This window comes from Saccostrea cucullata, unplaced genomic scaffold (genome assembly GCF_032062105.1).
Source record: "Saccostrea cucullata isolate Sc308-1 unplaced genomic scaffold, CSIRO_AGI_Scuc_v1 ctg74, whole genome shotgun sequence".
NCBI lineage: Eukaryota > Metazoa > Mollusca > Bivalvia > Ostreida > Ostreidae > Saccostrea > Saccostrea cuccullata.
The window spans coordinates 318,870-332,888 of record NW_026934212.1 but is presented as its reverse complement, the minus strand read 5'-3'; the positions used below and the strand labels follow the sequence as shown (position 1 = coordinate 332,888).

The window sequence follows — 14,019 nt, the reverse complement described above, 5'->3', positions numbered from 1 at the left end:
TTTTTTTTAAATGTAAGAAATGGTCATCATCTATGTTTAATTACAATGAAAATGTTGTTTTATACCAAATGATGCTAAATGAATAGACTTATTAAGCATCTTCTACTTGAAATGGAAAGTTGAATTGCAAGCCACGTTTCGAGATCATGACCATACAAAATAAAATTTAGAAAAATGCAAAATTATTATTATTTTTCAATATCTAAACTGGAGCAAAAGAAAGCTAATCAATCATTTTTTTTCGAATACAATGGTAGGAAATGAACATTTTTGCAAGATTGAAATTTCTTTTAATTTAATAAGGTCTTGAGGAGCTACATGTATATTTAGTTGCATGTTCTTTGAATCTATCCATACGTTTTCCTGTATATACTCGGTCGTTCCACTTCAATGTTTGAACAGTCTTCTCAAATGTAGTATTACAATACGTCTAGTTGTTTTTAAACGGAAACATTTAAGAAATAAACAATGTTATTCAGTGAACATGGCGTTATGAATAGCAATTGCTCTGCTGGCATATTCCATGATGCACGCTAGCGCATCATGGAAAATATGCCAGCAGAGCTATTGCTATCCATAACGCCATGTTCACTGAATAATCGTTGTTTATTACTTATATTTACGTATTTTGATTTTTTTTCAAGAATATCAGAGGAAATCCTGACTTACATAAGGACGCAGCTTCTTGTCCTCAGTAAAGAAAAACATACGGCTTTTAAAATCTGTACACCTGATCAATGAATGCTCCTTTTCTCTAATAAATCACAAACAATTTATAAAGTATTTGCCTCTCAAACATAGTTATCTGGATAGAAGCCGCGCCGTCACCACATTCTCTTACTTTTTGTTTTGATGTAGTTGTGACGTCATCGATCAACGTTATTGAAACCTTCTGACAAAAATCAATAATTCAAAACACTATGATGAAAAATGAGAATGCTTTAATAATGATTATTACTCCAAAATGCTTTTCTGTGATTTTTTTTTTTTAGTTTTTCTATTTATTTTTCAAAGCTGAAATAGTTACACTAGTTAAAGAAATTTTCTTTTTCTGAATGTTATTACCCAAGTGTGAAGAGTTACCGGTCTTTGTACAAATATGCAAAAATATGATACGAAAAAATAAAAATATGGCATTTCTCTACAATTTACCATATTAACTAAGAGTTTTGTAAGGCACTTCAAATCGTTCATAGATTATTTCTTTGTTATTTGACTTGTATTTTGTCAAGCATTGAAGTGATATTTTGTAGGTTATAAACTTGAGCTTCTTTATATGTAATAGGGTAAATTGATGGTGGCCGTATGCTAGACCTTTTGTCCTTAATGGATACTCTGTGCATATTAAGGGTCTAATAACGCTATATTCCAGGGTTCCTATTAACAAAATTTTTCTCTTAGATAACGAAGATTTCAATATTACGTTCGTAGGAAACCAAGAATGCACTCAACAGATTTAAAACCGGTAGCTTGATCTCAGATCAGAAGACAAAATAAAGCATTACATTAAGTGTGGGACTGCTATTTGTATTTATATCATTTTTTAGTACCTTTGATTGGTCAAGATGCTTAGAAAAAAGTTAGTCTTACATTCGATGTTAGACAGGACGACAAACAAGAGTTCCAGTCGATGATCTGTAGAAAACTATCAGTTCTTCCGGATCCCGTGTGGTCTGTCAGTTGGAGAATTGTTACTTGTGATGTAACTGTACTGTGTTAAGGTTGTGGTTTTCTCCATGATAGCTTGGTTTTAAGTTGTTGGAATTTGTGCTTTATGTGTATTTCTATGAATCTCTTACTGAGTACTATACACTCGTTTAAATAAAATTTTAAAAATCACTGAGACTATTTTTGCAAAATTATTTCGTCGATGCAATAAATATATATAAATATATATATATATATATATATATATATATATATATATATATATATATATATATATATATATATATATATATATATATATATATATATATATAAGAAACGACCTTGTCAGCAAAAGACCGTTTGACAAGAGATAATTACTCCTCCATGGCACCTGATCCAACCTCTGATGATTTTAATGGTATACGGGTTCTGTTTGCTCTGCTGAATATTTGTATTGTTTGAACAGACTTCTGAGCTTGATTATGGTAATCCTTATTTTTATATTTCGTATTCTCCTTTCTCTTATTTAGAAACTTAACTTAAAAGACTTTTTAATGATGTTGCTGAATGACTGATTATAAGGCTAATTTTGTAGAGATACATATGTAACATTTCAATCAGATAATTATGAAACCTTTGCACAAGTAACTGACATATCTGAACAAGGGTCTAACTAATTTAATTATCAATGTACCTTTCCTCATCTTAGGGTTCTTAATTTATCCCTAGATATTCTGGTTCTGTCATTAAAAACCGATTTACTTTCAAGCCACGTTTTATACTGGTCATGATTATTTTCTCTCCATTAATTGTCTATTTTTGGACTTCATCGCCTTGGATGTTTTCAGTGATTTTCTCTGCTTCTTATTTCTCTAAAAGATGAGGAAAACAATTCATATTATAGAAAATTAAAAGAGAATGAGATAAAGGAGTTAATTTATAAAACATTGAAATATGTGTATATGTAATCAGTTGTTGATGGATTATTCTTTAGTGTCTAATCAAGCATTTAATTGTCGACGTCATCACGATTTCACGGTTGTATTGTCTTCAGTCTGTTCAAGGAGTGCGGATTCGGAGGTTGTTGGATTTTTTTAAAGGCTGAAGCAATGGTAGAAATTTGGTAGTTCGAATACCAGATTTATTTCCACTGTTCACTTTATTTTGTGAGGATATATATATCCGATTGGATTTAAATGTTTGTAAATTTTGCTTTTGAGTAAAATCTAAGGTATGTAAATCAATATAAAGAAAGATATTGTGTCAATTGTACATCTAGCAAATGGAAAGTTTTACCCAAACTGCTGCATTTTTTCTCTGTTGAATTATTTACATTTTATCCTCTACTTAATAATAACAAGAAGAAAAAGGTAATGATTTTGTTTCCTGATTGCATACATTAACTGCATATCATTTTTAAAACCATTCTTAAAAAAAAAGCAATAGATTCTACACGTCTAGAAAGAGTTTTTTTTATCCCAAAAGTTGTTGATTTGCATACTGGTATTCACAATGTTACTGCTGTGGTTTTCTTTCATTTTAAAAAAAAAATCAATTGATTAAAAGATTAAATGAATGTAATTAAGCATGTGAATATATAACCCTTTCTTTTGATGTCTTAAATGTATCTTTCTCTTTCTTTTTGGATTGGCTTTTATAAATTTTATGAGAAATTAAGCATACAGCAGTGTTGCCTATAATTTTCTATTTTGGTTGATGTATCACTTACGAAATCCACGTTGGGCTTCCTTAACTGTCAATTCTTCATTTTATTCCAGTTTATACATGTCATTTTTAACGAGTCTCCTTCGAATGCCATATTACAATATGCGCATAATTCCAACATATGTCAAGAAGTCTAGATTAGAATTCAGCTATACTATCCCACCTATTGATTTGTTTAAAGAATCTCTAGAATTCAAGTTTGATCTACCACGTTTTGATTTTCCTGCAAATCTCAGACTTTTGAATATATTTGTGTCAATATTCAATTATATTTTCATATCTGTGATTGAAGTAGGACCTTTTGAAACAGATTAAAATATTCACTGAATGTTTGACTTAATTTGTTCAATTTATAGATATTATACGAGCAGATTAATAGAGAAGAATGAATTTACTTGAGCTGTCTAACGAGAGCTGACAGGCAACGCCAACAAAAAAATTTGTCAAAACAAAAATAACGTACACTTTTTATCACTTGAAAGCAATTTTTGTTGCACTTTTTCATAAAAATGAAATGATTTTGAACCAGTTTTTAGATGATAAATTTTTATAGTGCATATGTCCAACCTACATTTAAAATTCATTAAAAAGAAATATTAAATGAATAAAGAAAGAAAATCTCTAGCGGGTGTGAATTCTTTTAGTATACACCTATACATGCAACTCAAAAACATTTATGTCTTATCTATGAGCAATAGTTATTTTCAATCGCGTGTCGACTCGATATATCCCAGTAATCTTGAATAAAAGAAGTCCTCAAAGAGTCCTCCAAATCTTTTTTTTTCATATTCGGGTATTTAACTAACTATAGGTGATATAGGCAAATTACAACTATATTGTATGATATACGAGACGACTTTAACATTTTCTTCGTTAACATTCCTAGTGTACGTCGTAATATTCCACTTTCACCTGCTTATAGTGTTTATGCCTGCCAATATTTCTTCGCTACTCTTGAACATTTTTTAATAAATCTACTCACTTGCAAGTTGATGTTACAGGGATTAAAAAAAGTCTAGTCTAAAATCGACATTTTCGAGAATTCTATGTTCATAATAATGACCTTTTTAGTAAGAATAACAGGGAATGCTTACTCAATCCCACCTGAAAGATTGCAAAATGACCATTGAGACATATCCATGAGTCGAAAGAAACATATGGAGAAAACGAACAGTATTCAAATTCAAAAGTCCATAAAACAATACAAAATAGGAGCAGAGCAAACAAGGACCCCCCAAAACATCAGAAGAGGTGGGATTAGATGGAGGAGTGAGCATCCCTTGCCGACCGTTCACACCCGCCATGTGCTCCTTGTCATGATCGGGAAATAACGGAAAAATCCGTCGTCAATTCAATGAATAAAATAATGGACTAACAATTAGTATGAAAAAACGTCAGTCAGCATTTGACTCCATGATAATTTGTATTTGCTGACAAGGTCATTTATTATAAATATACCAGCATTGCAGCAACATTGCATATGATAATAAAGACAAAATATAGTTCATAAAAACTACACAGATTTAATTTTCCTAGTTGGATTTTAAACATACATGTACATGTACATGTTGCATTTCAACTTATCTCTCTGGCCTAATATTAAAATACATTATAGATCATTATAGAAAATAAAACACACACCAAAAAATGCTGCTTAACAGTGTTATTAAGTGCCAATCATCATACCCTAATTAACAATTAAACCATTTAAATAGTTTTTATTTTTTTATTCATAACACTTGAACGTGTTGACAAAAATGAATCATTATATTAGTAATTAAAAAATTACAATATGCACTTGCCACTTCTGCTGCCCATTACAAGAATTACAAAGTGTGTACCAACACGTGCATTTTATTTTGTGTCTAAAAAGATGGTAATTCATGTGTAACATATATAAATGGAGGAATTGTTCATTTTGTGGCTTGATTGACAGTCTAAATAACAATATCAAAAGCTTGCTTTCAACTTAATTTTTTGAAGGATAAAAAGAGGCTCATTAAAAAGAAATTAATTAGTTACTTTTTGAATTCGCTTGAACTACGCAATATATACATGTATTTATTCCTAATTACAAAAAAAATAATTCAATTTATTTACTATTACATTGTAATGCTGTTAATAGGGTACAAGGCAAACGGTTGAAATTTCCTTATAGTGCATGATTAATAAGTTAACTTTTATATACAAGGAAAAAGCTCTAATATTTTGGACTTTGGACTGCATAGGTCATAATCCGGATAAAATTGCTATTATGGTTTACTCTATCATTGTTATTTTTTTATTCAATTAAATAAACACGGTAGTACAGTCATTCATTTAGAAAATATTAAGTTACCACATGCATTACTAGTATATACATGACATGCAATTTTTTTTTATCGTTGTTCATTCCGGGCATATAGTTTAAAGCATGTATCATTTTTGACAGACGGACCTGCAATATAATTAAAATGGAATATTTAATTGCATAGCTCTCTTGGTTTATAAATACATCTTTTCTCTTGTACGCAGTTCAGTTTCAAATAACATAACACCATAAGAAGAAAGCAGTGTGTTAAACAAAATGAAGTACAAAAGATAAAAATGTGTCAGTAATTGTTTTTGTGTTTAATCCATAAAATTGAAAATGAATATCTACTTCAGTTGAAGTTTTTCTTTGTACTTTTTAAAAGTGACAGATCACGTTATCTTGTTTTGCATTGTTATACAAAATATATTCTACATAATTAATATCTCTAATGTTGAATAAGTGTCCCAAAATAAGATTTTAAATGAAGATTTATTCGTTCAACCATCCCTTTAAATGAGCTCTCTTTATCATAAAGATTGCTACTGTCAGAGAAAATCTGAAGCCTCATGTAGATGTAATTATCAAATTAATTATAGAACTAAGATCCTGGGGGAATTTGTATGACACATTTATACAGAATACTATACTTTTAATTCATAACATGACATAAACGTCTTTCTTATTCGAAATATGACATAGGTAAAACAATCGATGTGGTTAGAGAAAACCACAAAAATATATATACTTTTTGTTTTACATTTTTTAGCAATATTTTACAGATTTAATAAGTAGAACTACCTCACTGTTATTGTAGACTTCCGCGGGCGCCATGAGCAGACGGACCTTCCTCGTTCTGATTTTGTCCCTCCTTATTCAGGGTAGTCTTCAACAATACGGGCATCTGGAGGATCCACCCGCGCGCGGATCTATGTGGCGGTATGGATTTAACACCCCTGTTAATAATGAGGACAATTCCTTGAATTGTGGAGGAAAACAGGTTTGTTTTAATTTTATGAATTAAGAGAAATTCAAATGTGACCTAGAAAAAAATGTAAACTTCATTAAAATTTTAAAGTCTTATTTAAGTTTTACAGAAGAAGAGCTCAAATAATATCATGATTTATTTCAATTCAATTCTTTATTCACTCAAAACCAGATCACTGGTACAAGAGGTACATAAAGGTACAAAATATGCAAAAGATATTCCATAAATAAATATACTACATCTCATTACGTTGAAAGTTATTAAAAATTAACATAAATTAAAATTTAAAAGGAATAAAATTCTTAGATCTTTTAGAAAACGGTCTACATCAACTGTTATAAAAGAGCAATAAGGAAAACATGTCTGTCACTATCTGTTTATTTTCCAAATTTATGATATAAATATAAATGCCTTTACATAAATAGTTGAACGCTTTCAATTCTTTAAAAAAACTCAATTTTAAAACAAATTACCCTATCTCCCCTCATGTGTCTGTTGATTCAATATGCAAGAGCTTATTCTACGAAAGAATTATTTGTAAAATGTGGAGAGATTTTGACAAATGAGTTGATGATACAAATTGCTTCGCTATATCCGTAATTCGTTATATCCGTATAAAGAATTCGTTAGATTTATATAGCTTGGGATCCAAGATAACTCCGTTATATCCGTTAGTTTGTACTAAACGAGTTTTACTTTACATGGATATCAATCGCCGCATTGAAAGTCAAGCTTTTTGAACATCCTATACTCCATATAATGCCAATGTTAGCAAACACAGTCAATCGTTAAGTCAATGTTGACAGATAATTTTCATAAGATTATAAGACTATTATTTTCATATTGAATTGTCAATGACAATGAGTACACGTCTGGTATAAACAGAACTTACTTCCCCCATGTACCTGTTTCAGCTTATCGAATTTTCGGGGCCCTTTTTTATTATTTCTACTGTTTTTTGCTTTCAAAAATGTAAAATGTGAATATCCCCGTCTGACCTCAACTTAACTACAGTATGAAAAAATGAGAAAAATAACAATTCATTAATAAAAAAAACAAAATGTAAAAAGTAAAATCACGCACGCAAGAGTTCTGAGATAACGTACCTAGAAGGAGTCAGTGTCCTCTTTCAAAAGGTCAAAAAACAACTGATAGCTGGGATTAAAATATGAAAGTGTACTTTAAAAATCAATTTGCATTGCAAACCTATTGTTGTTATATATGTACTTTTTTTCTTTATAGGGTTACTTGTATAACATTTTTTGAAATGAAATTTACGTAAAAATCACGTGAAATTTATTTTTCATGTCAAGGTTCAAATGAAGAACCAGGGACGATGTGGGGTCTGTGGCGATGCCTACGATGGAGTTCGTGCGCATGAATATGGAGGTCAATACGCCACTGGACTCATATCTAAATCATTCCCTCTAGGAACGGAGCATATACAAATCATTGTCCGAAATGTCAGTCCACAACTTGGAAGTTACGAATTTCGGTTATGCTCTAAGGATAATCTTCCAGGAGGGGTAACTCAGGCGTGTCTGGATCAGAACGTGCTGTTAGTGAAGGATGACACTTTAGTGAATTCTGATTTTCGATCAAGGTACTATGTGACCCCGTCCATTAGGAACGTGCTTAATCATAAAATAATTGCCAAGCTTCCAACTGGATTTACCTGTGAACATTGTGTATTACAATGGAAATTTTTATCAGGTGAGAAAAGGAATTTACTTATTTTTCTCTGCTCCTTAAAACGGTAATCCAGATTTTCAACGTATATAAAATGTTTCATTTCTTTTTTTTCCTTTAGTACCAGACAGAGATGGATATAGGGAGGAATACGTAAACTGTGCCGATATAAGCATTGGGCGGAAACCATCTATCACAGGAACGGGGACCGTTTTTCAGGAATCGGTAACTGTGGGTACCAACAATACAGTAAATGATTCATTAGCAGACATGTCTAATTCGGAACTTCTTGAAGCATTACTTGTTTTAGCGGACATAGAACCAGTGCCAAACAAAGTAACACCGCTTTCAAATCCACTGAGCCCTGGTACGCAGCAAGAAAAAAATATTCCAAAGCATGAACAATTGATACAACAGTTGCAAAGTTTGGGTGTTCTTGTACCGATTGATTCCCCAAATCAAGGAGGTCCGAATGCAATAGATGCACTGCGTTCGCAACCAGATCCCAATGTAAATCCTGACTATTTTTTGGAACAGTTACAAGATCTAGGAGTATTGGTGCCTGTCGATCCTACTCCGTCTTCTGGATTGCAAACAGCAAAGACAGCTCCTTCTAGACAAACGTCTTCCTCTGCTAACACTATACAATCCTTTGTTCCAGATTTCGTCCAAATTCCTTCATCTTCTTCTCCAGAACAACTCGTTCAACCTTTAAAAGATATTGGTGTATTGGTTCCCGTTGATGAAGTTCTTGGCTCAGGACAGTCTGGTCAACATAGTTTTAACAAACAAAACACTAAAATACAAAATGTTCAAGAAAACGAACTTACAAAACAATTGCATGGATTGGGAGTAATTGTTCCAGTTGGACATGTTATTCAGTCTCCAAATTCACCGACCAATAAGGACTCTCAAGCTGTCTCTGTGAACAATATTCAATTAGTTGCTTCTAGGCCAGACAACATAAAACCAACAAATTCATTTTCTTCTAGTACAAGAAATTTTCAATCTAATAATTTTCAGTCGTCTCAAAAATCACAAAACACACGAAATCAACATCGTACATCTCAGCTTGGTGACATTTTCAATTCTAATGTTGTACGTCAAAATCAAATATCACGATCTCAACAAATGCAGGAAAATAATTCTAAGTTTAGCTCTTCTCAGAGTGAAATGACATCTTTCTTATCGCCAACAAAAACAGAAACTCAAATGGAATCATCGCAAACGTTTTCATCTTCCTCGTCATTCCGAAGCAGTGGATTTACTGTTACTAGTGGGAGTGAGATGATTCGTGGGGAACCTCAGGAGGTAAATCCTAAATTTGGAAATTTTGGAAGTGTTCAAAGTAGAGATCGACAGCAATCAATAGGAAGAACAATGCAGAGTAGTAATCAAAAGTTATCTACTGCAAACCAAATTCAAAGCTCTGCCTCGGGACAAAATACAATTGGGTCACCAAATGATTTGAAAAGGTTTCAGAGCAATCAATTGTCAAATTCCGCCAACTTTCAGCAAGGAAATAATTTTGCGATCAGTCTTTCTTCAGAGGGTTCTTCGAACAACTTGTCACCATCAGTTTGGCAAAGGCAAAATAGTCCTCATTCTTTGTCTCAAAATTTTCAGAGCAGCACTGCTGAGGTAGGTAACTTCGTACTTAGTGGTAATAACAAGAATTCGTTGTCACAAAATGGCAGAGCTTTCCTCGGAGATGTTGTACAAGGGTCAGATAATAGAAATAATGGAGTTCAAATTTCATCCAAATCAGACAGCACTCTCTCCAGCCCTGCTGGATCACTAAGTTCGAGAAACCCCTCACAATCAAAGAAATTTCAGACCCAGGAAAGCCGTACATCTCAAATAATTTCTGGTGCCAACTTGTCTGGAAATATTGAGAATGAAAAGAATACATTTTCAAAAGATACGCCTGCTAGTGCACCAATAAAGAAGTCGAAAATGGATCCAATTGACAATGCCCTAAATTTATCAGCTTCGACGTCTGTTAAGCAAATAGAAGAGGGACAAACGGTATTTAGTTCATCAGCAATTTCAGACGCATTTGGAAATGTTGCAAAAACAACAGAAACTGGACCGTTCAGTATTCGGGATAAACAACATTCAGAATCAAAGACTGTAGAATTCGGATCATCAAAACATCTTGAGAGCACGACATTATCTTTTTCAAATATCTTTTCTGACAAAAATAATGTACTTGCAAACACTAATACAGAAATTGACACACTCGGGATAAATTTCTCAAAAACGAAGTCAATAGCTGACAATTTAAAATCCTTGGAAAACACAAATTCTAAAACTGATATGTTTGCAAACATAGAGACATCTAGCATATCACCAAAAGTAGATCTAAATAGCAACATAATAAACACAGAAGCTGAGGTATTAAACCCAACACTCGTGAACTCCGAAGGAAATTTGTTTCGAAACTCTACAAATAGCCTCATAAGATCTGCAAATATAACAACAACTAATGAGAACAACATTGTGAAGGAAAAGAATCCAAATTCAGCGAAACCTGTTATGAACATGCAGAGTACCCTAGCTCCCCCAACACCAGAAAATGGAAAAGAAATGTTAACAATCCAAGTTCCGTCGCTTGATATGCTTATGCCTATACAGTTAACAACACCACCTCTTATTAAAAGTAGTCCTATAATAACGACAATCCAATCTGTGATTGATGTAACAAAAGCACCTACGGAGAATTTAAATCCATCTCCACTTTCCACTGTTGGTCCATCTTTCCGCCAAATACCACTAGAATCCATCAACAACTCACCTGCGTTCCCCACTGTTGATAAATCTAAACACACCTCAGCTTCAGTTGCATCCTCTCTTCCGAACACGGTGAAAAAAGCTTGGGGTACCAAAGAAAGATTGATTGATCAGCAAGGAAAGGAGAGTACTTGGGTGTCACCGAATGAACATAAAAATCCTCAGTCAGTTCTTTCACATAAAGTCCTTGATCCATCGTTTGACCCGAATATACTCGTACAAAGCACATCTGAGAGCACAGTTCAAAATATGCCAGTGAGAAATAGTCATATCAACGTGCACAATATCCGTCATAAATTAGACCCTGCTTTGTTTGGTATTGGGGCCGTCCCTAGATTTGATGCACCAATCCAAACGTCTAAAGTAGTTTCTCCTATTGCACATCAAACCATGCGCCCCTTGAACCCCATTAGTTTTCCGTCTAAACAATCACAAGTATCATTCAGGAGGCATGGCTTAACTGTACAGAAATCAGTTGTCCAAACAAAATCTGTTCAGAGCCAATCTTCATCTGTACCTCTTCCACCTTTGAATAATCTTTTTAAAGATTCAAGACCTATTCAAAGACCAAAAACCAAAGCTATTCAAAGACCAACGACACCAAAGACTATTAACCAATCAGGGAGTAGATCAAATCATCAAGCGAGTCCGCAACAAATACCTGAAAATACTGCGCGGGTAGAAGTTGTCGTTCAAAACCCTGCAGATTCAATAAAATTCTTTTCGACTATAAATAGTTTTCCTCCGGAACGAAGAAGAAGAATACTGAATATGCTCAGACAAAACCGCATCACAAATTTACAATTTACAAATCCTCAGATGATTACACATTTAGCTAATATGCACGTGCAGAGGTTTCCAAATCGACCACGACCAACCGCAGCTCAGATTTCTCATTTCATACAGAGACTCTCATCTACCCCAAATGGTCGACGTCTTCTGAATCAATGGAGGCAAAGAGTAGTAAATAGATTCCAACCACCTCAAAGATTAGAAACAATTGCACCACCAATTATTGTTCAAGCAACTGCAACCCCTAAACGTGAAAATTCATCTAGAAGTACTTCCACATCGAACAATTCTCAAAATACAACTTCGACTTTAGAGGCATTTTTCCAACAAAGAGTACCAGTTGCAAATGCGCGGCAACAATTTAACTCAGCAGTAAATCTGGTTCGACAACTTCAGCGTGAACAACAGGCCGAAGAATTATTACAGCAACAATTACAGGACTATACAAGAAACGGGCAATTTTCTTTGGCAAGAACCGTGATTAATACATTGCAGTTGCTCCAAAGAAGAAGATCTGGATTACTTCAACAAATTCAGGAGCTAAGACGTGAGATGCAAACATCTAGCAATATGCTACAGTCAGAAATGATCGCAACACAAAACCAAAGATCAGTTCTGCAGTCATCGAGACGTTCCGTATCAAGCAGATCCTTAACGCCTTCACCTCGTTCACAACAAAGGCAACAATCGTCCGCACCTTCTACTCCACCGCCTAGGCGTGAACAGGTACCCATTCAACAACAACTTGCACGTCAACAGTCGTCACGTCAACTCATGAACAGAAACTTACTTCAACAAGTTCTCGCCAATAGACAAACACCTGCAGGTAGTCTTTCTAATCAACCAAGAACACTCAATAATAGGAACGCCCGTCTCCGAAACATGCTCAGAGGGGCTCAACGTAATCCTTTTGCTGGCATAAACAGAAGCCAATTCAGACCAGGATTTTCAGTTAATAACAGACAATTCTTTGGATGAATTCGTATGGCTAATTATGTTTTCAAATACAAGAATTCCATAAACGTCTTAGAAACGGAGAAGAGATGCATGTTGTAAAGGATTTAATTTAACGTTCGACCTTTCGCATTGGAAGAGTTGCATCCCTTATATAATTCTTCGACTGTTAATTCTTGGGCTAGGTGAATTCGTTGGTGTGAGAACAGCGATCAAATATGACTGTTTAGGTGCCAATCTAATTAAGAATAGAAACAAGAACGAATACATCGACTTGCGTATAATAAGGCCTTGTCTCATCTGTATCAAGATCGCTTATATATTCTTTATTTACTTTTCATTGAATGGAAACGAAATACGTGCATTCTTTTTCATTGATCTATTTCAAAATGTCATGACCTTGCAAGAATCTTGGAAACTTCACGTTTATTTAATTTAATTTTAATTTTATACTGGCACCTAGATTCAACATAGAAGTAATTTTACTTCACACACAAGAGAAAGTAATATAAGAAAACCAAGTCTATCTACCTAGACCCCATTAACGAAAACAATCGACTTTCTTCGTATTATATATAACTGGAGAATACAAAAAGTATCCAGGCATTTTAGAGACCCATAACTTTCGGAGACTAGGACAGACTGCCATTAGAACTCAGGAATATGTGCAATATCACTTGTTGTTTATTGTTACTGTTGTTATATCATAGTATTTATTTTTCATCTCCATATGATTTTATCATTCCTTAATTTCATAATTCATCTCATTGTAGCATATCTGTCACACTCACAATGCCATTATTCACTTTGATTCAAATTAATTGAAAGAAAGGGCGGACAAGACTTTAGGTGTATATGAAATTATCATGAACAATCTACATATTTTGTTGAGATAATTCATCAATGTAACTATATTATTCCCAAAGAATGCAGAATAAAAAGTTTGATTGAAGAGTTTATCAAATGAATGAATATTCTGTTTATTAATTAAAATATATATACCATAATGATTTTTCCTTTTATTCTTGGATTGCTGGAAATATTCTATGCCGTTAAAGTGAAATATACTGCAGTATTAGTATTTTAGTAAACGATCTCATGACAATCAATAAACATCCAAATGAAAAACTTTTAACAT

General features: G+C 33.3%; 2 protein-coding genes across 3 annotated transcripts in view; one reads left to right on the top strand and one right to left on the bottom strand.

Annotated features, from left to right (window-relative positions):
- LOC134240152 (interleukin enhancer-binding factor 3 homolog) overlaps positions 1-14,019 on the bottom strand; it is a 141,954-nt gene that overhangs the window by 97,698 nt on the left and 30,237 nt on the right. The gene's annotated exons all lie outside the window — the stretch shown is intronic.
- LOC134240148 (uncharacterized) lies at positions 2,720-13,878 on the top strand. Its single transcript, XM_062722249.1, has 4 exons — positions 2,720-2,881; positions 6,483-6,665; positions 7,967-8,366; positions 8,464-13,878. The coding sequence occupies exons 2-4, from the start codon at positions 6,498-6,500 to the stop codon at positions 12,903-12,905; spliced, it is 5,010 nt and encodes a 1,669-aa protein (XP_062578233.1). The 5' UTR covers positions 2,720-2,881; positions 6,483-6,497; the 3' UTR covers positions 12,906-13,878.

What these genes read in the sequence shown, in the direction of transcription:
- LOC134240148 (XM_062722249.1), top strand. Translation starts at nt 6,498, where the DNA reads ATGAGCAGACGGACCTTCCTCGTTCTGATTTTGTCCCTCCTTATTCAG. An exon ending in TGAATTGTGGAGGAAAACAG is followed by an intron (nt 6,666 to 7,966) that starts GTTTGTTTTAAT and finishes TTTCATGTCAAG; the next exon opens with GTTCAAATGAAGAACCAGGG. An exon ending in ACAATGGAAATTTTTATCAG is followed by an intron (nt 8,367 to 8,463) that starts GTGAGAAAAGGA and finishes TTTTTCCTTTAG; the next exon opens with TACCAGACAGAGATGGATAT.